The 24,451-nt window shown below is 53.1% G+C and overlaps 2 protein-coding genes across 13 annotated transcripts in view; both read right to left on the bottom strand.

Moving 5' to 3' along the window:
- The window catches only part of SRL (sarcalumenin), a 67,060-nt gene extending 53,237 nt beyond the window's left edge, over nucleotides 1–13,823 (bottom strand). For 7 of the 11 annotated variants that reach the window (XM_074028741.1, XM_074028739.1, XM_065536905.1 and 4 more), the window contains exon 1: nucleotides 2,253–2,323. In XM_074028741.1, coding sequence (XP_073884842.1) covers nucleotides 2,253–2,313 — 61 coding nt within the window. In that variant the 5' untranslated portion in view covers nucleotides 2,314–2,323. Of the gene's footprint in view, nucleotides 1–2,252; nucleotides 2,324–6,712; nucleotides 6,861–12,369; nucleotides 12,465–13,668 lie in introns of those variants that run through there. The other 4 variants (XM_074028742.1, XM_074028743.1, XM_065536909.1 and 1 more) reach the window with 4 other exon arrangements.
- Nucleotides 13,824–17,046: 3,223 nt separating this feature from the next.
- The window catches only part of TFAP4 (transcription factor AP-4), a 67,016-nt gene continuing 59,611 nt past the window's right edge, over nucleotides 17,047–24,451 (bottom strand). For both annotated transcript variants that reach the window (XM_065536916.1, XM_045383020.3), the window contains 6 exons: nucleotides 22,909–23,074; nucleotides 22,697–22,795; nucleotides 22,149–22,319; nucleotides 20,621–20,761; nucleotides 20,263–20,418; nucleotides 17,047–18,124 (listed from right to left, as the gene is read on the bottom strand). In XM_065536916.1, the coding sequence (XP_065392988.1) occupies nucleotides 17,930–18,124; nucleotides 20,263–20,418; nucleotides 20,621–20,761; nucleotides 22,149–22,319; nucleotides 22,697–22,795; nucleotides 22,909–22,983 (837 nt within the window). In that variant the 5' untranslated portion in view covers nucleotides 22,984–23,074 and the 3' untranslated portion in view covers nucleotides 17,047–17,929. The remainder of the gene's footprint in view (nucleotides 18,125–20,262; nucleotides 20,419–20,620; nucleotides 20,762–22,148; nucleotides 22,320–22,696; nucleotides 22,796–22,908; nucleotides 23,075–24,451) is intronic.

Genomic DNA, 24,451 nt, shown 5'->3' on the forward strand with positions numbered 1-24,451 from the left:
CGACCTCGGAAAAGTCTTCCTGTTTCTCTGGGTTTCCTTCCCTTCCCTGGACGGTAGGGAGACTGATCAAATCATTGCTAGGGGCCTTTCCCGCTGCTTTAGGGAGGAATAGCCCCAAACCAGGACTCCCAAAGAGGAGGGCCCGGTGGGTACAAGGGCCTGAGTGCAGCACACCGGGAGGTGGAGACCAGGAATGCCCCACCTGGCTGCTCCTTCCCCGTCCTGGCATGGGCATGGGCGATGGCTGGTCGGTGACGGAGGGGCGCTTGTCTCCTCACAGGGAGGCGAGAAGGAGGGCTGCAGAGCCCACCACCCCAGTCCAGAGCAGCACAGGAGCAACAAGGGGGAAAAGCCGGAGGAGAAGCTCTGCGGGGTCCCTGGCCTAAGAAGCAGGTGGAAGTGGTGAGCGAGAATATCTGCCACCACCCAGCCGAGGAGCAAGCAAAATAGGGAGGGAAGTTAGCACACAGCAGAGAGATGACGGAAAGAGGTCAGGAGCCAAGTGACCTTGGGGTGGAGTGGTATCTACCGGGGTGGCCCGATTCTAGAGGGGGAGTCGCGCACTAGGAAAGACTGTCATGATGGGGGTGTGAGGAAGCCACCTTGTGGGTTAGAACCTGCGGGTGGATACGGGAGGAAGCCTCTTCCGGGGTATAGAGTCCACAGAGGGGCAGAGTCCTGATAACATCCACCACGGGGGATGAAACCCACAGCCCAAGCGCTGAGCAGGAGCAGGGACAAAGGGAAGCTTTACGCAGGAGGTTGGGGCGGGGCAGACGCACGCTGTGGGACCCAGGAAGGAGAGACAGCAGAGAGAAGAGACCTTTGCACAAGCACCTGCCTGCCTCCTTTCCCCACCGCAAGAGCCCCCAGCAAGGTCTGCAGAACATTCCAGATGGCCAGTTCCCTCGGTGGGAGGAAAGATAAAGGATGTCCCTAAAAGGCCAAAAATTCCTGGGGCCCAGCGTGTAGAAGCCCAGCAGCTGGGGCTGGGCTGCAGCAGAGGAGGGGCCGTGAAGGGAGAGGGTGGCAGCGGCTTGGGGCTCCGGATCCAATTACGCGGCTGTTTCCATACTTAGCCGCCTGACAGCCGCCTGGAATACTCAGCACTCAGCCGCTGCAGCCCTGCAAAGCCCAAATTAACTCAAGGACAGACAAGGGCAGGGCCCAGCAGCACTTGCAGCGGCCAGAGCCCCCCACCTTACATCTTGAATCCCCAAGACATAGCTTTTGCTCCCACTTACTGCCTGCTCTCCTTGCTGGGACTGTGCCCCTGCAACCCCCTATTCAACCTCAAAGACCTGACAGGCTGGACCCTGGGCCTCTCCAGTCCCAGGTACGAACCTAGGCTCAGAGCCCCGCTGGGAGAAGACTGCCGAGTCATGAAAAGACATGGTGGGAAGTCTGGATCCTAGGGGGATCCCCAGAGCACCTCCCTAAGAGCATTCCCCAGGGGAACCTGGCCTCAGGAACCTTAGGAACAAGAGAGGTGGCAAAACAATCTGGCATCTCCTCCACAGCCTATAGATAACCCCCATGCTGCAACCCAAGCCACCTCTGCTACCCGAAGTGCTGACATGTCAAAGGGAAGCCTCAGCACGCACAGGCAAGCCCCTTTTCTGACGGAAGCCCCCACCCTGAGCAGAGGCTATACTCCAGAACGCCCCGTTCCTCTTCTGAATCGCATCCAATTCTGTTTCCAGCCCAACCGCCAGCTCTATTTCCAATCTTATCCCAAACCAACTCCAATTCCATCTCACTGCTCCCAACACGGTCCCCACCTTTGCCCAGTGTATCCCCCTCTGTCCTCAATCACACAAACCCAGGTCTCTTGCTGGAGTGGGGCCTCCGCCTTATCACCCACCAGGTGGGAGGGTCACCTCAACGACCTCCAGCTCCCAGACTGTGCTATTTCGTCCATCTCAGAGGCTCCCCCGTCTTGCCTTTGAGGGCCCTCTTTCCCACATCTACTGGCCAGACTCCTCTCTGACCCGGTTCACAGCTCAGTTCTGTTTGCTGTTCCCACTTCCTCTGTCCTCCCTGAGAGCCCTGCAACTGCACTCCTTCTCTCCAGCACCCAGCTCTTTCTCCAAGGCCCCAGGCCTGGGGAAAAGGGAAGGGTAAGAAGACACCAGCCAACAGCCAGGGTTTGCTATCAGCCCCGACCCCGTACCCCACCCATGGTAGACAGAAAACCTTGGAGGAAGTGTGGGGGCGCAGTCTGGGCTGGGTCATGCTGGGAGGGGCCCTACCTGCTTGTCCTGAGAGCAGGAGAGAGGCCAGGAGGCAGCCGAGCAGGACCAGCGCCCTCATGGTGACTGCCAAGAGAGCCCAGCTGCTCCTCGCCTCTATTTATACGGCCGGCCGTGGCAGCAGGCGGTGGAGGGGGGAGAGGGGTCACACAGTCACTAGGGCAACTAGGAGGGCGTGATAGGGAAGAAGCCCAGACCCCGGAAGGCTGTGCGGAGGCTGAGGCTGCACCACTGCTGTCCCAGCCGCCGGGTCCCAGAAGGCAGGGCCACGGCTGGATTCTCTTCCCCCAAACCCCTGCAGCCCTGGGATCACATGATATAGGCCACAGGGCATGGATGACAGGCATAAAATGGAGCATCCCTTGGGCTCAGGCCATGGAGCTGGGAATCTGAGTCTTCCCAGAACCTGCAATAACTTGACCTGAAGTCGGGGCAGGTTAAGGACCTTGACACGCCTGCACTGGAAGGAGGAAGTTGTAGGGCAACGCAAAAGAAATCCTATTTGACAGCCACTGACCCACATGCTAGAGAGTAGCCAGCTACGGCAAACCTGCAACATGTGACCTCTGAGGTCCAGGCTGCAGCCCTGGAACAACCTTCCCAGCCTCTGGAAGAGAGACAGCACAGACCAGAGGGAGAGGGACACGCTGAGACACAAGCTGAGGCTGCAGTGTAAATTGGAGGATGGAGCAACAGATATCCACTTCCAATGGCCCTGGGGTTCCAGAACATTCAGTCACCTCTGCAAAGTGCTTTTTTGTCTGTCTGTTTGTCTGTTTGACAGAGGATCTCACTCCGTCACCCAGGCTGGAGTGCAGTGGCATAGTCATCGCTCACTGCACTCGACCTCCCAGGCTCAATCAATCCTCCCAACTCAGTCTCCCAAGTAGCTAAGACAATAGTGCCACCAGGCTCTACTAATCTGTTACAATTTTTGGTAGATGGCCCAGAGAGCCAGTTGTAAGAAGCCAAGCGAAAGCAGGCACTTGCTCGTCTGGTCGGGGGAATGGTGTCACTGTGTGGGGAAGAGGTAGAAGCCAGCTTTGGAAGAAAGGAACTAATCAGGGCCGGGCACACTGGCTCACACCTGTAATCCCAGCACTTTGGGAGGCCGAGGCAGGTGGATCACCTGAGGTCAGGAGATCGAGACCAGTCTGGCCAACGTGGTGAAACCCCATCTCTACTAAAAATACAAAAATTACTGGGTGTGGTGGCGGATGCCTGTAATCCCAGCTCCTCAGGAGGCTGAGGCAGGAGAATCACTTGATCCCAGGAGGCGAAGGTTGCCATGAGCCAAGATTGTACCACTGACTCTAGCCTGGGCAACAGAGCGAGATTCAGTCTCAAAAAAAAAAAAAAAAAAAAAAAAAAAAAAAAAGAATTAGGCATCTGGTAGGTGCTTGACTTTTTTTTTTTTTTAATCTTTTTTAAGAGACAGGGTCTCTGTCACCCCGGCTGGAGTACACTGACACAATCATAGCTCACTGCAGCCTTGAACTCCTGGGGTCCAGCCACCCTCTCACCTCAGCCTCCGAGTGGCTGGGAATACAGGTGTGTACCACATCTGGCTAATTTTTTGTTTTGTAGAAACGGGGTCTTCCTATGTCACGCAGGCTGGTCTCCAACTCCTGGGCTCAAGCGATGTTCCTGTCTCGACCTCCCAAAGCACTGGGATTACAGGCATGAGCTACTGCTTTTTCAAACACGAGGTCTTGGGCCTTTTCCTCTCAGAAGTCCCCTCTCTCTCACTAAGGAAGGAGCTGTTTTCCTTTCTCTTTCTTTTGCCTATTAAACCTCTGCTCCTACACTCCTCATGTGTGCCTGTGTCCTAAATTTTCTTGGTGTGAGACAATGAACCCCAGGTATTTACCCCAAATAATGTAGCTGCTACATGTCAGGGACCTCATCTGGGATGCCAAGGTACAACACTCATTAAAACAAGTCAAGAAGACTTACTGTGAACTATTTACGGCCTTTAATAATTGAATAAAGTATATCCCTGTGAAGAAAATTTGGAGCATGCTTGTTTCTCTCTGCCTGGTTTCTCTGAAATGTGGAAACTATCTCAACATCTGGTGGAGGCAAACCAGTGTTACAGCCCATCAGAATGGCTGACAGTAATCAAACTCTAAATGGTGCCGCAGACAGAACCACCCATGGACATGCCTTTTTTCCGAGGACCCTTAGCTCGACCCCAGGAGGAGCCCTAGCTTCTGTTCCCCACACAACGCCCCTTTTAAGCATGAAGTAGCCAGAAAGAGTCACTGTCAAACAACCCCTAAGAGCAGTTAGGGTTACCACTCCAGAGTGGGGAATGATACAGGAGTTAAGAAGAAATTACTTAGATAGTGAGGGTACAGAAGTCCTCAGTAAGGTTTTCCTTTTACTGAAAAGCAGCCCCAAATCATTTTCCTTTCTAACAAACAGCAGTCTGTAAAAATCGAGCTGCAGACACAGATGCAGGCAGTTATGCCAATCATGTTCAAAATGGCAGCTCCATCTTCCCTTCTCTGCCAGCCACATGCACAGTAAGGAGCAGACAAGATGGCCTGGCCAAGGGGAAAGTTCATTTGCATAATAAGATTAGAGTGGAGAGGTCAGCCTTCCCTCCACCCCGCCACCCCCACGATATGTAAACATCATACCTGACTGAACCAATCTGGGAGCCCTGTGTAAATCAGACACCACCTCCTCAAGCCTGACTATAAAATGCGGTGCATCCGCTGCCGGCGGCCTTTTCCTTTCAGAAGTCCCCTCTCTCTCACTGGGGAGAGCTGCTTTCCGCTCTCTCTTTCTTTCTCTTTCTTTTTCCTATTAACCCTCTGCTCCTAAAAATAAAAAATACAATAAAAATAAAAAATATTTTAAAATAAAGATGAGGTCTCACTCTGTTGCCCAGGCTCCTCTCAACCTCCCGCCTCAAGTGATTCTCCCACCTCAGCCTCCTGAGTAGCCGGGACTACAGGCGTGAGCCACCATGCCCAGCCCAGCTCAGCTCATCCTTCAGACAGAAGCTGCCAGAGGCCTCAGCCTAAAAGTCCCCAGCCCCATTTTCAGAAGCCATGCATCCCTAGGCACACCTGCTCCTGACTGTCTCAGACTGACATTCCTCAGATGACTCGGGAGGAAGTGTGTTTGAGAACAAGAGGTGGGGCAGGAGAAAAACCATGTAGCCCAGCTACTCCATTCCAGTGGTCCCATTTCTGATGCCCTGGAGCCAGGGTCGGCCAGCTGCTTCTGTAAGGGGCCAGGCAGTAAACAGCTGAGGTTCTGTTGGCCATCTGCAACTCCTCCACTCTGCGTGTGTAGCTAGAGCAGTTCGCCCCACAGAGATGAACGGATGTGGATGCATCCTGATAAAACTTTATTATAAAAGAGAGGCAGCAGGCTGGCTCCAAGCTGTAGTTTGCAGATCTCTGCCCATACTCGAGGGAAATTATTTGGTGAATCACTTTGTAAAGCAGAAAATCGTTTGGTAAAGGATCACCCATATCAGCACTTTATCAATCCGGGTTTTCCTACATCTGGCTGCTTCACATGGGGGTTAAGAGCTAGAAAGGGGAAGGTGGTGCACTATCTTGGGGCCAGGGGATGACATGTGTGTGACAAGGCTGCTGTGGATTTGAGCCTGGGAGCATATGTTCCAGGGAGAAATATGTGAGGAGTTTCTTAACCTTTTTTTTTCTTTCTCTTTTTCTTTTTTGAGACAGGGCCTCATTCTGTCGCCCAGGCTAGAATACAGTGGCACAATCATAACTCACTGCAGACTCAACCTCCTGGGCTCAAGCAAACCTCCTACCTCAGCCTCCAAGCAGCTGGGACTACTACACCTGGCCATTTTTTTCTTTTTCTTTTTGTAGCAACACAGTCTACCTATATTGCCCAGGCTGGTCTCAAACAATCTTCCTGCCTTGGCCTCCCAAAATGCCAGGACTATAGGTGTGAGCCTGAGAAGAAGAGTTTCTGGGTGGAAAGAAGTAGGTTTAACCCTGAAAAACTTTCTCTGATCAAATGAGAAGAGGTCCCCAGAAGTGGCAAGTCAACGTCACAGTCACAAATGTTTAGAAGACCTGACAGCCACGTCTCGATTGCTAAAGTGTTGCCACAAGAAGGAAGTATTAGGCTTGTCCTGTGTGGTTCCTGAGGGCAAGGCCAGGTTTGATGGGCAAGGGTGACAGGAGACCCATTTTAGCTCAAGGTAAAGGAGGATGTTCAGGTTGAAGCTACCCAGGAGAGGAACAGGATTGCTGATAGAGGAGTGTCCTGTCCCTGCCTGAGTTCCAGCAGAGGCCAGCTATGCACGGAGGGGCACTGCTCAAGTGCTTTCCCTCCCTGCTTGTGCTTAAATCTGAGTCTAGGGAAGACTCTGGGGCTGGTGCCTCCTGGAGGCCCTCCACCTCCATCCCTACATCATTTCCTCTGGAATTCTGGCCTCACTGGTTTCTGCAGGAGGCGCTTACCTGCATCAAGCCTGGCCCGCATCCTTGTCTCAGGACTGTGGGCTGTCTCTAGGGTGGTGAGGGATTTACCCGCAAGCAGTGTCCTTGAGAAGGGGCTGCATCTGCCAGCAGGCCTCTGCGTGGGCAGGCACTCTTGGAAAGCCAGGAGCTGTGAAGGAAAGGGGGGCTTTTGCACACCGCATCCCAGCCGTTTCAGCAAGGGTCTTGGGGGAGGGTCTGGATGGGCCTCCTCGCCTGCTTCCTTTTTTTCCACTTCACTCGCAGAGGGCGGCTCCTCTCAAAGCTCAAAGTGCTCCTCTTCTCTGATGGAGAAAACCCCCGGGGCAGGGCTCAGAGCCACACGTCTGTGATCCTGGGGAAGACGTGGGCCTCAGTTGTCAGACAGGGCAGCCAGCCTCACAGAACTGCTGTGAGGGACATGGGAGATGCTAGAGGGGTAGATATTTTAATGTTTCATTGAATTGTAACCCACATGCTGCAGGACACAGGTCACGAGTACGAGCTCAGTGAATTATCACAAAGCATGAAGCGCAGGTGATGGTGGGGACGAGGAGTTAAGGTGATAGGAAAGGCCACAGCCCCTTTACCGTTCTGGGCACGCACTTCCTGTGACTCAGTCCCTCTTTGGCAGCCGACTTGCTATATCATGCCACACCTCAAACGGCTCCTCAAGGGGCTAGGAAAATCAGGCTGAACCTGACAACTCAGGCCTCTGAATCCATTTTGTACTCAAGACTGACCCAGCATAACATGTAACCCTCATTGAAAGTATTGTCCTACTTATCTTGGAAATCATAGGTTATCGGTCTTAGAAGGACCCAAATTCCCACCCAAGCAGAAATTCCTTAACAGCCAGCCATCCAGCCTCTGAATTCTCCCAGCAACAGAGAGCTCACTACCAGAGAGGTACAGCTCTGCTCTTCTGAAGAGTGTAGGGCCTAGAACTAGCCACAGCGCTCCAGGTCTCCTCCCAACTTCTAAGTCTCAACTTTCGGCCAAAAACCAGGAAGAGGCTGGGCGCAGTGGCTCACGCCTGTCATCCCAACACTTTGGGCGGCCGAGGTGGGTGGATCACTTGAGTGTTGCAGGCCGAAAGAGTGAGGGTCGTGATCAACTCTGTATACCACTGGAGGCTATATGAGTAAACAGCAAACTGTTCTCATGAAAGCAGGATGTTGGCAAACTGACAAACTGCGTCTGCCACCCAGAAGGAATGCTGAGGGCAGTCAAGACCCAGGCACAAGTGTTTCTTGTCATGAGATAATGTGAACCTGTGATCAATCAAGCAGCTGACCAATTGCTACCTCGTCCTCCCTGCTCTTTCTACCCAATGAATATGAAGAGCGGTAGAAGCTCAAGGCGGCTGCCCTTGTTCACTAGAAGCAGGGAGCCCTCTTCTTCTCCTGGCCCCTTCCTTTAAAATAGTTTCTTTTGTTTCAGGTTTTCATTTCTACGTTCGTCCCCCTTCGTTCAGTCCCATGGTAACCGCGGCAAACCGCAGCACTTGAGGTCAGGAGTTTGAGACCAGCCTGGCCAACATGAAGAAACCCCATCTTTACTAAAAATACCAAAGTTAGCCAGGCGTGGTGGCGCACACCTGTAATCCCAGCTACTTGGGAGGCTGAGGCAGGAGAAATGCATGAACCCAGGAGCCAGAGCCGAGTAAGCCAAGTATCGTGCCACTGCACTCCAGCCTGGGTGACAGAGTGAGACTCCATCTCAAAAAAAAAAAACCCAGGGACATGCACCACAAGGATCCCACGGAGAATGAGCACCACCTCTCTCCTGATTGCAAGCAAGCCACCCCCTACTAACCCTTATACATGCCATCTCCTTCTCCTACGAGAGAACAGCAGATACAGGATCTCACTCTGTCGCCTAGGCTGGAGTGCGGTGGCGCGATCTCAGCTCACTGTAACCTCCACCTCCCGGGTTCAGGCAGTTCTCCTGCCTCAGCCTCCTGAGTAGCTAGGACTATAGATTTTTTGTATTTTAGTAGAGACGGGGTTTCACCATATTGCCCAGGCTGGTCTCAAACTCCTGAGCTCAGGCAATCCGCCCGCCTAGGCCTCCCAAAGTACTAGGATTACAAGCGTGAGCCACCATGAGCAGCCTTTGTTGTTGTTGTTGTTTTGAGATGGAGTCTCACTCTGTCACCCAGGCTGGAGTGCAGTGGTACAATCTCGGCTCACTGCAACCTCCGCCTCCCAGGTTCAAGCGATTCTCCTGCCTCAGCTCCTCTAGTAGCTGGGATTACAGGCACGCACCACCATGCCCAGCTAATTTTTGTATTTTTAGTAGAGATGGGGTTTTGTCATGTTGGCCAGGATGGTCTTGAACTCCTGACCTTAGGTGATCCACCTGCCTTGGCCTCCCAAAGTGCTGGGATTATAGGCGTGAGCCACCACGCCTGGCCAGTTCCTTTTTTTTTTCATTCGAGGGTGTGGTAAGGGGAGCTGGTTTGGGGAACTCATTCCTTTCTACAGCTGCCAGATTTAGAGCTGGTCCTGCCACAGCCCCCAGTCCTATCCCCTCCTCTGTCAACACAGGTTCTTGTCAATCAATAGAAGAAACTTGCAACTCAGCAGGGCAAGAGAAGAAAGGAGACCAAGGCAGAGGACATAACCCCACCCCTGCCCAGGACCTGCAGAGCAAGGGAGGCCAAGCCGGACAACTCAACAGAGTGAAAATGACAAATGCCACAAGGCCACACAGCATTAAGGAAAGCACAGACAGGCAGCTGGTTAAAGAAAGGACAGAAGGATGGACTGGAATGGGGGGCAGCCAGAGACACAAAAAAATGTGAAGCTAAGGACAGCATGGCCAGCTGGCTCCAAGAGGCTGTGTGAGGATTTGCATGTGCTTTACATACTGGTCTGGGGCCAGTTAGTCAACTGGTAAGGAGGCCAAGGTCACAGGAAAGAACCCGTCTTCCACTCAGCAGCCCTTCAAATATCTAGCTGAGCTGGGGCATCGCTCTGCTGCACGGCCAAAGACGCCCCCAAATCATGGCACAAAAGGCACGTTTTTATTATGACCCACCCTGTACCAGAAAGACATGGAGATGGCCTTTCTCTATAAAATATAGCAAGAAAGCACGAACTGGAAGCACTAGTGGAAGAAAGGAAGGCACACAATATGGAACCATTCGTAAGACTAACAGGAAAAAACGACACCATATATTTCAGTCCCTGACACGTGTGGAACTTGACCACCTGCCCAATTCAGTGTCCTTAAAATAAGAACCAACCGAATGCTTGGGAGGAGTGAAATTATTTCAATTATTGAGACTCGGCAAGAATTTCTTCTGAGAATCCTCGTAAAGAGGAAACAGACACAGCGCAAGGTAATGACCCTTGAGAACATTCTTAGAGCAGACATACATTTTCCATGAAGTTTATCCCTAATAGAGACTCTTAAAATAGGGCAGGGGACCAGCCAGGCGCGGTGGCTCATACCTATAATCCCAGCACTTCAGGAGGCCAAGGTGGGTGGATCACTTGAGGCCAGGAGTTGGAGACCAGCCTGGCCAACATGGCAAAACCCCGTCTCCACAAAAATACAAAAATTACCTGGGTATCGTGGCGCATGCCTGTAATCCCAGTTACTCGGGAGGGTGAGGCAGGAGGATTGCTTGAACCCCGGAGGCGGAGGTTGCAGTGAGCCGGGATAGCGCCACTACACTCCAGCCAGGATGACAAAAGCAAAACTTCATCTCCAAAAAAAAAAAAAAAAAAAAGTAGGGCAGGGGAGGCCACAGGGAACAAGAATGCCTGGCCCTGCCTCAAAGAAATCACCCCCCAAAGACAGTCCATGACACATGCTTAGGACACTTCTCCTGAACTGTCACCTTACATGCTGTTGGTAGGAGGGAAAATTGGTACCGTGCATTTGGGAGATGGTAGCTACTAAAATCTAGTTATAATAGCCCTAAGTTGGAAACAACATGAATGTCCACCATGGGCCAGGCACGGTGGCTCACGCCTGTAATCCCAGCACTTTGGGAGGCGGAGGCGGACAGATCAAGAGGCCAGGAGTTCAAGACCAGCCTGACTAACATGGTGAAACCCCGTCTCTACTAAAAATACACAAATTAGCAGGGTGTGGTGGCGTGTACTTGTAATTCCAGCTACTCGGGAGGCTGAGACAGGAGAATGGCTTGAACCTGGAAGGCAGAGTTTGCAGTGAGCCGAGATCGAGCTATTGGACTCCAGCCTGGGTGACAGAGCAAGATTCCATCTCAAAATTAAATAAATAAATAAATAAATAAATAAATAAATAAATAAAAATAAATGTCCACCACTATGTGAATGGATAAACTGTGGTCTATTCATACAATGAAATAGTACTTAGCAAGAAAAATGAACATTTATGCTTACATAAAAACATAAATAAATCTCAGAGACATTGTGTTGAGCAAAGGAAGCTTGACAAAAAGAACTTATGTGTTGTATGACTGATACAAGCTTCTAGAACAGGAAAAACTCCAGCGTGGCCAACATGGTGAAACCCTATCTCCACCAAAAAATTGAAAAATTAGGCCAGGCGCAGTGGCTCATGCCTATAATCCCACAACTTTGGGAGGCCAAGGCGGGTGGATCACCTGAGGTCAGGAGTTCAAGACCAGCCAGGACAACATGGTGAAACCCTGTCTCTACTAAACAAAAATTAGCTAGGCGTGGTGGCGGGCACCTGTAATCCCAGTGACTCGGGAGACTGAGGCAGGAGACTCGCTTGAACCCAAGAGGCAGAGGTTGCAGTGAGCTGAGATCATGCCATTGCACTCCAACCTGGGCAACAACAGTGAAACTCCATCTCAAGAAAAAAAAAAAAAATTAGCCAGGCATGGTGGTGCATACCTGTGGTCCCCGTTACTTGGTAGGCTGAGACGGGAGAATTACCTGAACCCCAGAGGTGGAGGTTGCAGTGAGCTGGGATCACGCCACTGCACTCCAGCCTGGGCGATAGAGCAAGACCCTGTCTCAATCAATCAATACACAATAGAGAAAACTAATACACTGTGATAGGAATTAAAACCAAGGCCAGGTGTGGTGGCTCACGCCTGTAATCTCAGATCTTTGGGAGATCAAAGTGGGAGGACTGCCTGAGGACAAGAGTTTTCAAACCAGTTTGGGCAGCATAGTGAGACCTTGTTCCTTTTTTAAAAACAGAAGAAATTAAAACTATGGTTAGATTCCACCATACACCTACCAGAATACCTAAATAATGATAAATCTGACAACATTAAGTGCTGATGAGAATGCAAGGCAACTGAAACTCTCATAAAAATGGAAGAGAATAGAGAATTCCATACACATACACATAAAACATTAAAAACGGGTAAATCTGAGTAAGTCCCATGTACGGTACCAATGAAAATTACCTGGTTTCTATGCTAACCGTAGTTATGCAAGATGGCAAGATGTTAACACTGGGGGATGCTGCGTGATCTCCCTATACATGTCTTTCTTTTTTAAAAAAAAATAAAAAATAAAAAAAAGCCAGGAGCAGTGGCTTACATCTGTAATCCCAGCACTTTGGGAGGCCGAGGCGGGCAGATCACCTGAAGTCAGAAGTTTGAGATCAGCCTGGCCAACATGGTGAAACCCGTCTCTACTAAAAATACAAAAAAATTAGCCAAGCATGGTGGCACACACCTGTATTCCCAAATACTCAGGAGGCTGAAGCAGAATCACTTGAATCCAGGAGGCAGAGGTCCACTGAACTCCAGCCTGGGTGACACAGCGAGGCTCTGTCTCAAAAAAAAAAAAAAAAAAAAAAAGAGATGAGGTCTTGCTATGTTGACCAGGCTGGTCTAGAAATCCAGGGCTAAAGCCATCTTTCCCCTTCAGCCTCTCAAGTAGCTGGGTCTACAGGCTAGTACCACCAACCCGGGCTTCTCCCTGTACATTTCTATAATTATTTCAAAACGTAAAAATTTGAAAGAAAACAAACTGCTTGATAGTGGCAAAAAGCAAGCATGAGGGGATTCTGGCTGGGGCTTGCTGGGGGAGCTGGCTCCATGGGTGTATGTTCAGTTTGTGAAAATTCATGGAGCGCCTAAGCTAAGCACCCTCTTCTGAATGTGTTACCTAGTAGTCCGATAAAAGGCTTTTGGCCCCGGAGCGGCGGCTCACGCATGTAAAATCCCAGCACTTTGGGAGGCTAAGGCAAGAGGATCGCTTGAGGTCGGGAGTTTGACACTAGCCTAGACAACATACTGAGGGTCCATCTCTAGAAAAAATTTAAAACTGCTGGGCGCGGTGGCTCACGCCTGTAATCCCAGCACTTTGGAAAGAGGCCAAGGCGGGCGGATCACCTGAGGTTGGGAGTTCGACACTAGCCTGACCAACATGGAGAAACCCCGTCTCTACTATAAGTACAAAATCAGCCAGGCGTGGTGGCGCATGCCCGCAATCCCAGCTACTCTGGAGGCTGAGGCAGGAGAATAGCTTGAACCCGGGAGGCGGAGGTTGCGGTGAGCCGAGATCGCGCCATTGCACTCCAGCCTGGGCAACATGAGCTAAATTCCGTCTCAAAAAAAAAAAAAAAACAGCCAAGCTGGTGGTATGTGCCTGTAATCCCAGCTACTCAGGAGGCTGAGGTTGGAGGATCGCTTGAGCCCGGAAGGTGGAGGCTGCAGTGAGCGGAGATCGCGCCACTGCACTCCAGGCTGGGCAACAGAGACTCCGTCTCAAAAAAAAAAAAAAAAAGGAAACAACAACAACAGATTTTGTTGAGTGCCGCATTGATCCGGTCCCTCCCACGCCCCCTGTGCTTCACAAAAACGTCAGATCAGAGCTCCGGCGCGGCGGTCTCCTCCGCGAGCCTGGCCCGGGGCTCGGCAGAAGGATGAACTCTTTGGGGCCAGACGTCTCCCATCGCACTCAGGCTGACATGGCAATGTTTCGGATACTTTGGGTAAAAATTAAACGTTTTACGAAAAGTTCTGTCACCTGTTTCTTGATTATTTTTTACGACGGCTTCCAGAATCTTTCGTCAGCGCGAGCTCAGTGCCCGGAGGCCGCCGTCACCTGTTCTCCGGGCGGGCCCGGGGTAGGCATGCAGCTCGCTGGAGGAGACCGGGTGCGGAGCGTGAGAGCGCGCGGGCGCCAGGCGCGGGGGCGGGGCCAGACAAGCGTGCTAGCGGGAGCGCGCGCGCCATGGCCTGAGGCGTCTGGAAACACGCGCGGCTAGGGGACGGGCGGGGCGAGTCCGGGAAGGGGCGGGGCCGCAGCCGCTCCCCTGACTTCCGCCGCCTGCGGGTGAGACCGCCTACCATCCCCAGGCGCGCTTGGGCATGCGGGGGGAGGCGGGATTCCCCTGGCCCGCCCCCAAGCCACGCCTCTGGCCTATGAGAACTGAGCTGTCCCGCAGGGACCAAGAGGAGGTGCCTCCGCCTTCGCAGGGGCTGGGCGTTCTGGGCGCACTGCGCCCTCTGTTGATCCTCTTAGGAGCTGCGCGGGAACCGTCGGGCCTGCCGGTTCGCACCTGGACGAAAGGGGTCTCTGTGCCGGGCCACATCCTATGTAAATTTAGCTGGATAATCCCAGTAAGAGAAAATTAGCTGCAGTGCAAAGAAGCCAGGCTGAAAAGGCTGGGTTATTCCATTTATATGACATGTTGTCACAGGTAAGACTAGAGCAACAGAGAATAGATCAGTGGCTCCTAGGAGCTGGGTTGACCACCAAGAGGCATGGAGGACATTGGAAATGAAGGAACTAATTCATATCTTTTTTATTTTGCTTTTGTTTTATTTATTATTTATTTATTTTTGAGACAGAGTTCTGCTCTCGTTGCCCAGGCTGGAGTGCAATGGCGCGATCTCGGCTCACTGCAACCTCTGCCTCCCGGGTGCAAGTGATTCTCCTGCCTCAGCCTCCCCAGTAGCTGGGACCACAGCTACTGGCATTCGCCACCACGCGCCTTTAATTTGTCTATTTTTAGTAAAGACAGGGTTTCACCATGTTGACCAGGCTGGTCTCAAACTCCTGACCTCAAGTGATCCACCCACCTTGGCTTCTCAGACTGCTGGGATTACAGGCGTGGGCCACCACTGCGCCCAGCCTAATTTTTGTATTTTAGTGGAGATGGGATTTCACCATATTGGCCAGGCTGGTCTTGAACTACTGACCTCACGTGATCCACCCGCCTCGGCCTGGCCTCCCAAAGTACTGTGATTAGAGGTGTGAGCCACCACACCTGGCCAACTACTTTAATTTTTTTAAAAAAGATATCAAAACCAGAAAGCAGGTGGTTACCAGAGACTGGGAGGAGGGGGAAGGAGTGACTGCTTAACGGAGTCATTTTGGAGTGATGGACATGTTTTGGAACCAGGTAGGCTGTGTAACACTGTGAATGTATTAAGTGCCATTGAATTGTTCGCTGTAAAATTCCAAGAAAACCTGCAGACTCCTGCCTTTCTGTTCAGAGTTCATGTCCACTGTCATCGTGGGGTGAGCTGCGACTCTGCCTTCTGCTCTGGCCTCAGTCCCCAAGTGCCCAGCACTGTGAGCGTGAGGCATAGCAGGGGACCACAGTGTAAATCAGTCTCTGGCCATGGAAGAGTGAAGGATTTAAAGGACCATGGCCCGCCCTGGGCAACATGGCAAAACCCTGCCTCTACAGTAAGATACAAAAAAGTTAGCCGGGCCCAGGCCAGGCATGCTGGCTCACACCTGTAATCCCAGGACTTTGGGAGGCCAAGGTGGGCGGATCACCTGAGGTCAGGAGTTGAAGACCAGCCTGGCCAACATGGTGAAACCTCGTCTCCACTAAAAATACAAAAATTAGCTGGGCATGAATGGTGGGTGCCTATAGTCCCAGCTACTCGGGAGGTTGAGGCAGGATAATCGTTTGAACCTGTGAGGCAGAGGTTGCAGTGAGCCAAGATCATGCCATTGCATTCCAACCTGGGCAACACAGCAAGACGCCATCTAAAAAAAAAAAATTAGGCCGGGCGCGGTGGCTCAAGCCTGTAATCCCAGCACTTTGGGAGGCCGAGACGGGTGGATCACTAGGTCAGGAGATCGAGACCATCCTGGATAACACGGTGAAACCCCGTCTCTACTAAGAAATACAAAAAACTAGCCAGGCGAGGTGGCGGGCGCCTGTAGTCCTAGCTACTCGGGAGGCTGAGGCCGGAGAATGGCGTGAACCGGGGAGGCGGAGCTTGCAGTGAGCTGAGATCCGGCCACTGCACTCCAGCCTGGGCTACAGAGCGAGACTCCGTCTCAAAAAAAAAAAAAAAAAAAAATTAGCTGGGCTTGGTGGTACAGGCCTGTAGTCCCAGCTACTAGGGAGGCTTAGGAGGATCACTTGAGACCAGGAGGTCAAGGTTGCAGTGAACTGTGATCAAAACACTGTACTGCAGCTTGGGGGACAGAGCAAGACCCCATCTCACACACACACACACACACACACACACACACACACACACACACACACAATAAAAAGTTAAAAGTAGCCAGGCATGGTGGCTCATCCCTATAATCCCAAAACTTTGGGAGGCCGAGGTAGGCCAATCACTTGAGGTCAGAAGTTCAAGACCAGCCTGGCCAATATGGTGAAACCGTGTCTCTACTAAAAATACAAAAATTAGCCGGGCGTGGTGGTGCACGCCCATAGTCCCAGCTACTAGAGAGGCTGAGGCAAGAGGATTGCTTGAACCCAGGAGCTGGAGGTTGCAGTGAGCCGAGATCACGCCACTGCAGTCCAGCCTGGGCTACAGAGACTCTGTCTCAAAATAAAGGACCACGCTAATCCCCAATAGGATGCAATGCCCTTGTGCCGTTATTATCGTCAATTTTCAGAAGAGGAAATTGAGGCTCAGAAGAAGTGGTTTGTCAGAGAGGGAACTGACCTCTGGCAGACCAATCCCAGGATCTTAGCACTTAAACACCACACCACAGGGAGCGGGGTGGTGGGGCTCCCCTTCTAGGGGAGGAGAGGATGAGGTTCAGGGAAATTACAGAAGCCCAGGAAGTGGCAAAACCCAGGGATTAACCCAAGCCTAGGGACAAGCAGCGCCCCTGAACACCTGTGTCCTTTCCCAGGCTTTTGGAATCAAAGGCTTGGTTGTTCCTTCTCCCTGTGCCTCCCACCAGAGAGCCACTCCCCAACCTCAACACCATCTTCCACCTTTACAGAATCCCCAGGGTAATCCCAGGGAAACTGAGGACCCCAATTTCTCATCGCAACACCACACACAAGCTGAGGTGCTTGTGCTCACACACACCCAGTCCACTTTGGGGGGCCCAAGGAGCCCCCCTACTCTAGACGTGGTAGCCCTGCCCTGGTCTTCAGGCCAGCGCACACCCAGGAGACTCAGGATCTAAAAAACAAAGTACAAACTTTATTTTGTTTCTTTACAAAGGCACGGTGGCCTCTTGGTTTTTTTCTCCCCACTTTCTTAACAAAATATAATAGCTTCTCCTTGAACACGAAGACCTCAAAATTGTAAAAAAAAAAAAAAAAAACAGAAAAGAGAAACAAAACAAAACAAAAAAACAGAAAGCAAAACCAAAAAAAAAAAAAACAAAACAAAACCAACAACAAACAAAACAAAAAGAGAGAGACAGACATTTTTGGGGTGGAAGATGAGACCCGGAGGCAGAGGTGGGGGCTGGGGGGTGGGGAAGTGGCGAATTCTAGTGCCGAGATGGGGAAGCGGGAGGGGGGCACAGCAGCAGCAAACCCCAACCGAGAAGCAACGGAGACCCCCAGGCCCCCAGGACGCCCCGGCCCAGTCTGACCCCAACCCATCTAAGTGCTTAAAGGAGAAAGAAGAAAACCCAAAAAGAGGAGGGAAAGGGGATCGAAGGCTGACAGTCCTAGGCTGGCTCTGGGCAGGGAAGAAACAACCTGGGGTTTTGTTTGATTTTCCCTGTTCTTAAAAAACATATTTAAAGGAAAAAAAATGCTTTTTGGCAGAGAAAGGCCAGGCATCTCCGTGTCAGCTTCCCCCAGCCCCCGGGGCCGAGGCCCAGCCCTGGGGTCCCGATGCTCCCACACGCTCTGTGACACCCCAGCCCTGGAATCTCGGGTTGAGTGGCTTCGTTCAAAGGTCGATTTACAGTATTGAAAAAGAGGTCATAAAAGAGACCCAAATGACATCGTAATTTTGTAAAAATTTCTCACTCATTCACCCATGTCTCTCCCTGTGGCTGCCCCGGCTCCCTCCAGCCCCCAGAAGGGAGAGGAGGGCAGGGGGGGTAGTCAGGGAAGCGCCCCGTCCCCCGAAGGCTCCTCCCGGCTCTGGTCCATGGCGTCACTGTCTGAGGCCTCGGAGTCGGAGGCGGTGTCAGAGGTGGGGGCCTCCGGGCAGCTGCGCACGGGCTTCACGATGACAGCTCGCCGCTGCTCCTCCTCCAACTCCTGCTTTTCCTGGGTGCCCTCGATGTGCTGGATTGCCTGGACAGGGATGAACCACTGAGAAGGCTCGGCCGGGCATATACGGCCAGCCAGGAGACGGTGGGGGCCCTCAGCCAGCCACTGTCACCCCCAAAACACATATCCCAGAAATAAGCCTTGCAAAGCAGCAGGGGAGGCCCACTAGAGTCCAGGAAAAACAAACTCCTTTTACTTTTCTTTTGGAGACAAGGTCTCGCTATGTCACCCAGGCTAGAGTGCAGTGGCACGATCATAGCTCACCGCAGCCTCAGACTCCTGGGCTCAAGCAATCCTCCTACCACTCCCTCCCTAGTAGCTAGAACCACAGGGGTGCATCACCACTCCCAGCTAACTTTTGTATTTTTGGTAGAGACGAGGGGGTTCTTGCTATGTTGCCCAAGTTGATCTTGAACTCCTGACCTCAGGCAATCTTCCTGCCTCAGCCTCCCAAAGTGCTGGGATTACAGGCAAAGGCCACCACACCTGACTGAGGAACAAACTTCCCAAATCCCTCTGTTACATTGAAAAATCCATTCCAGGAAGACGACAGTCCCAGTGCTGCTTAGAAATTATATGTATTGTAATCCCAGCACTTTGGGAGGCCGAGAGAGACGGATCACGAGGTCAGGAGATCAAGACCATCCTGGCTAACACGGTGAAACCCCGTCTCTACTAAAAAATACAAAAAACTAGCCGGGCGAGGTGGCGGGCGCCTGTAGTCCCAGCTACACAGGAGGCTGAGGCAGGAGAATGGCATAAACCCGGGAGGAGGAGCTTGCAGTGAGCTGAGATCCGGCCACTGCACTCCAGCCTGGGCGACAGAGCGAGACTCCGTCTCAAAAAAAAAAAAAAAAAAAAGAGAAATTATATGTATCAGCCAAGCGTGATGGCTCACGCCTGTAATCCCAACACTTTGGGAGGCCAAGATGGGCGGATCTACTGAGGTCAGGAGTTCGAGACCAGCCTCACCAACACGGAGAAACCCCGTCACTACTAAAAATACAAAATTTGCCGGGCATGGTGGCGCGTGCCTGTAATCCTAGCTACTCAGGAGGCTGAGGCAGGAGAATCACGTGAACCTGGGAGGCAGAGATTGCGGTGAGCTGAGATCCCACCACTGCACTCCAGCCTAGGCAACAAGAGTGAAACTCCATCTCAAAAAAAAAAAAGAAAGAAATTATGTATGTCTTTCATATGTTTTGTTTTTTGAGAAAGAATTTCGCTGTGTCACCTAGGCTGGAGTGCAGTGGTGCAATCTCAGCTCACTGCAACTTCTGCCTCCCAAGTTGAAGCGATTCTCCTGCCTCGGCCTCCGAAATAGCTGGGACTACAGGCACGCGCCACCACATCCAGCTAATTTTTGTATTTTTAATAGAGACGGGGTTTTCACGATGTTGGCCAGGCTGGTCTCAAACTCCTGACCTCAGGTGATCCACCCACTTCGGCCTCCCAAAGTGCTAGGATTGCAGGTGTGAGCCACCCCACCTGGCCATATGTTTATGTATTTTAAAGCTTGCCTATTAACTTATTAAAGGCCTTTGTTATTAATTGTATTACACAATTAGGAAGGTTTATGAGCAATTAAAATTCGAGGAGATTGATGGATTTTTTTTTTCCTGTTTTGGCTTTTTTGGTTGAGTTATTTATTTATTTACTTATTTACTGATTTCTGACGTTGGGTCCCTCAAGGGGCCCTGTTGAAGGCTGAATGCAACTATCACTTCAAGCTTGACCCACAGAGCTTCCTCCTCTCTAGGAGGCCCAACTGTCACCAACCCTGCCACCTGCATCTCCATCCAGGTCCTAGGAGATGGAGGTGAGACCATGTTCCGGACCAACCCAAAAGCTGAATGCAGGAACTCTTTAACCAGGGGGTTCTGGGAGCAAAGGACCCTCTCCGGAAACCCCATATTGAGGGAAGGGACAGTCTTCCTGGCCAACTCCTCCTACTGGCATGGTAGGCCCTGCCCAGGTCTCTAGCCCTCACATTCTCCACTTGCAGATCCGAGGAGGGGGCGCCCCAAGGTTTCCAGCCCTCCACCCCCTCCCACACAAGCACCATCTTCCTCCTCTTCCGCCCCTTATTTTCTAGTCTCCCCTAAAGAGCCTGTTGCTGGAGTATGACCCCCACGAGCTGCCCCTTTCCCAAGCTCAGGTACCTGCACGATGGTGTCCAGATTTTGCCGGGATGTAGAAACAGAGTTGATGACCGAGGAGGGGCCCATGGTGACGACGTTGATGTGGTGGGAGGGAGGGGGAGGTGGTGCCGGCACGATCACCGTGGGGTGGTGGGTGGGGGCCGGAGGGGGCAGAAGCTGCAAGACAGAAGCCCTCAGCCTTTCTCTCAAGGCTTCTCTCGGCCCATCCACCTCCCTTTCATGCAGAGCCGGCCAGTGTATATATAACTGCCTCACCCCCTTTATATTAAGAAACAGAGAGGAGGTGGCCTAGGGAGAGGCTTCCGCCATTCAAGATCCCCTGTCCCCTTCCCCATCCCCAGAGCCCCCTCCCGCTCACCTGGGTCCGCAGGTGCTGCTGTTCCCGCTCCAGCTTCTCCTGGTGCAGCAGCCTCACCTGTTCCTGCTGCTGCTGCAGCTGCACCTGCTGCGCAATCACCTTGAGCTTTTCCGGGTACATGTGGGCCTCCAGCGAGCGCACCTGGAGGCAGGACAGCCTGGGCTCAGGGCCAGGACCGGGAGCACACCCTGCCCTATCAGTCCTACAGCAGCTCATTCACTCCTGCTGAAAACCCTACCACGGGGGGGGACCCCCTCAGCAGAGGCCAGAAGCCTTTCCAGAGCCCTTCAGTCCCTGGCTCCTCTCGCCTCCCACCTCGGCCCCCACTGGACCATGCTCCCTCCTGCCCCAGCCTTTGCCTATGGCTTTCCCTCTGCAGGGAACACCCTTCTCTGTCCTTTGGTTAACTATGAGACTCAACTTCCCACTTCCAGGGAAAAACCGTGGGGCGTCCCTTGAAAAACCCCTCCTGATGCCACAGCTCCAGCCTGGCCTACATTGTGGTTAAGTTTTTTGTTTTTGTTTTTTGGTTTCTTTGAGACATGGTCTCCCTCTGTCACTCAGGCTGCAGTGTAGTGGCACAATCACAGCTCACTGCAGCCTCCACCTCCTGGGCTCAAGTGATCCTCCCAGTTCAGCCTCCCAAGTAGCTGGGACCACAGATGTGCACCACCACACTTAGCCATTTTTTTTTTTTTTTTTTTTGAGACAGGGTCTCACTCTGTCGCCCAGGCTGGAGTGCCATGGTGCAATCACGGCTCACTGCAGCCTCCACCTTCTGGGTTCAAGCAATCCTCTCAGTTCAGCCTCCTGAGCAGCTGGGACTACAGGCACACCCCACCACACCTGGGTAATTTTCATATCTTTTTTGGTAGAGACAGGGTCTCACTATGCTTCTCAGGCCAATCTCAAACTCCTGTGCTCAAGCGATCCTCCCACCTCAGCCCTCCAAAGTGCTGGGATTACAGGTGTGAGTCACCATACCCAGCCCATCGTGTTTACTTTTTTTTTTTTTTTCTTTGAGACGGAGTCTCACTCTGTCGCCCAGGCTGGAGTGCAGTGGTAAGATCTCGGCTCACTGCAAGCTCCGCCTCCTGGGTTCACGCCATTCTCCTGCTGTAGCCTCCTGAGCAGCTGGGACTACACGCGCCAACCACCACGCCCAGCTAATTTTTTTTTTTTTTTTTTTTTTTTTTTTTTTTTTTTTTTTGTATTTTTAGTAGAGACAGGGTTTCGCCGTGTTGGTCAACATGGTCTTGATCTCCTGACCTCAGGTGATCCACCCGCCTCGGCCTCCCAAAGCATGGTTACATTTTTGAGATCTTTTGACTAATCTCCCCCACCCCGATGCAGACGGTGGCCCCCGAGGGCAGGGACGTGTCTGGCTTGCGCCCCACTCCTAGGCCTGGCACCGCAGCAGATGCTCCTGCAAATAGGGCTCAACCCAGGGCCACAGAGCATGAGGGGCGACCCCAGGCTTCACGCCCGCTGCACCGCGCGCCGCGCCCAGCAGAGGGCGCTGCCTCACCTGCTCCTCCAGCATCATGCGCACCGAGCGCTCCTTGTCCAGCTGCTGCCGGAGCTCAATCATCTCCCGCCGCAGGTCCTCCGCCTTCTCGTCCTCCCAGATGTCCGGAGAGCCGATGCCTTCGTCCTTGTCTTCTGCCCGCCGTCGCTTGGGGGACGAGCCGCTCAGCTCCTGGGGACCCCAAGGAGTCGGTCAGTGTGCCTGACACCTCGGTACCACCACGGAGATTGGGGCTCCATCGCAGCCCCCCAAAGCTGCCCAACACAGGTGAATCTTCATTAGGGAGCCCCTTCTGCAAGTCCAACAAACCAGCCAAATGCCAGGAGAATGGGCTGCTTTCCAGAACAGTCACCTGGCTCCTTCCAGAGCCCACTCCACCACACTTGACCGATGGGGAAACTGAGGCCAGGGCAGGAAAACAAGTGCCTGGAAGTACTTGTCAGTGGGCAAGAAGGGGCCTGCAGCCACACCTGAGTCCCAGGCCCATGGCTGGGTACTAGGCATGCCCATGCCAGGGAGAGGGAGCCAGGAAGGAGGACAGGGCGCACCTGGATGAAGCGCTTGAGCTGTGTGTTCTGCTGCAGGAGCCTGGTCTTCTCCTGCTCCAAGGAGAAGATGTACTCGGCTGTCTGCTGGAGAATGGCTGCCTGAGGGCGTGGAAAAGCCGAGAGTCAGGCTGGCAGTGTTTACCAGAGCTCACTTTCCTCTCCCGGCGGGAGCCTGCCGCCTCCTCCAGGAAGCCCTCCCTGCTCTCACCCACCTTGCTGAGCTTCTCTCCATCTGTGTGGGGGATGAGGGTCTTGAGGGACTGGAATCCCGCGTTGATGCTCTGCATGCGCCTCCGCTCGTTGCTGTTGGCGATCTCCCTTCGAATCCGCCGCTCCTGGTCCCGCTGAGTCTCGGGAGTTAGTGGAATGTTGGCAAGGCTGCCAGAGAGGACAGGGACAAGCTCGGCCAAGACGCCCTCTTTATCATTCATCTCCAGAGGGCCCCAGTGGAACCTGTATCCCTCCCCTCCTGCAAAAGATGCCAGGCCACCCCCACGGGGTGATGGAGGGGTGCTCTTTGGGACACCAGGGCGGACTGAATCAGCTGACTGAGGGTAAGATAGTCCGCTCAGAACCCACCCCGGGCCAGGCACAGTAATCCCAGTTCTTTGGGAGGTCAAGGCCAAGGATCATTGAGCCCAAGAGTTTGAGATCAGCCTAGGCAACGTAATGAGACCCTGTCTCTACAAAAAAATAAAATTAGCAAAGTGTGGTGGTGCACGCCTGTAGTCCCAGCTACTCAGGAGGCTGAAGTGGAGGATTGCTTGAGCCCAGGAGTTGGAGGCTGCAGTAAACTATGATCACGCCACTGTGCTTCAGTCTGGGCAACGGAGCAAGACCTTGTCTCAACAGCAACAACAAAACCCATCCCGTCCCTGGCTTTCCTCATGGGGAGCGGTCTCTCCTCCGGAACAGAATTCCCAGTGTGTCTGAACATCGAAACATCCAGGAGCTTAGAAACTGTGCAGACGATGGGTGCTGGCCCCAGCGTCTGACTAGCAGGCCCGGTGGGGCCCAGAAACGTGGGTGGTGTGATTCTGATGCACGTGGGATGCAGATGATATTCAGGGACGCTGTCCCTGCTCCTGGAGCACTTCTGGGTGACTTGCTGGGCACCTGGGGCACCTCTTCAGCGTCTCAGGCTTTGCCACCCCAGGACTGAGGAAGACATCCGCGCTCCCTTCCTACCCTCACGGCCACGCCTCGCAACACAAGCCCCGGCCCCACTAGGCTAAGACTTCACAGAAGACAAATACCACTCACTCTCCAAAAAGACATCAAGCCAACAACCCCTGGGGACACTGTTCCCCACAGCCCACCCACTCCAAGAGACAGATCCACCCCGTGCTGGAGAAGCGAGGCTCCCACCATGCTGTGGGGAGCGCTACTGACCCTTGCTGGAGCAGCAACCAGTGCGGTGAGAAGGCAGCCAGGGGAAAGAGGGCGTGGCTGCTGGCTGGGGCGTGGCTTTGGGTGAGGGCGGGGCGTGTGCGCCAGGGGGCGGGGCTGCGGGCCAGGGAGCAGAGGCAGCAGTTGTGGGCCCAAGGCCACGCTCCCGAGGGTTGGGCCTGTGTGTGGCCTGGAGGAGGCATGTCCCCCTCCCTGGACCTCCCCTGCAACTCCCCCCGCCCCTGGCCTGATGGCTTCCAGATGCTGGGCTCCCAGCAAAGTCTGCCGGCCCCACCCGAAGCCGCAGCCCGGGCCTCTTCCTGAGGGGCCCTCCCGGGGTGCCCTGTTCCAGGACTGGTCCAAGGG

Source organism: Macaca fascicularis, chromosome 20, assembly GCF_037993035.2.
Source record: "Macaca fascicularis isolate 582-1 chromosome 20, T2T-MFA8v1.1".
Classification (NCBI taxonomy): Eukaryota; Metazoa; Chordata; class Mammalia; order Primates; family Cercopithecidae; genus Macaca; species Macaca fascicularis.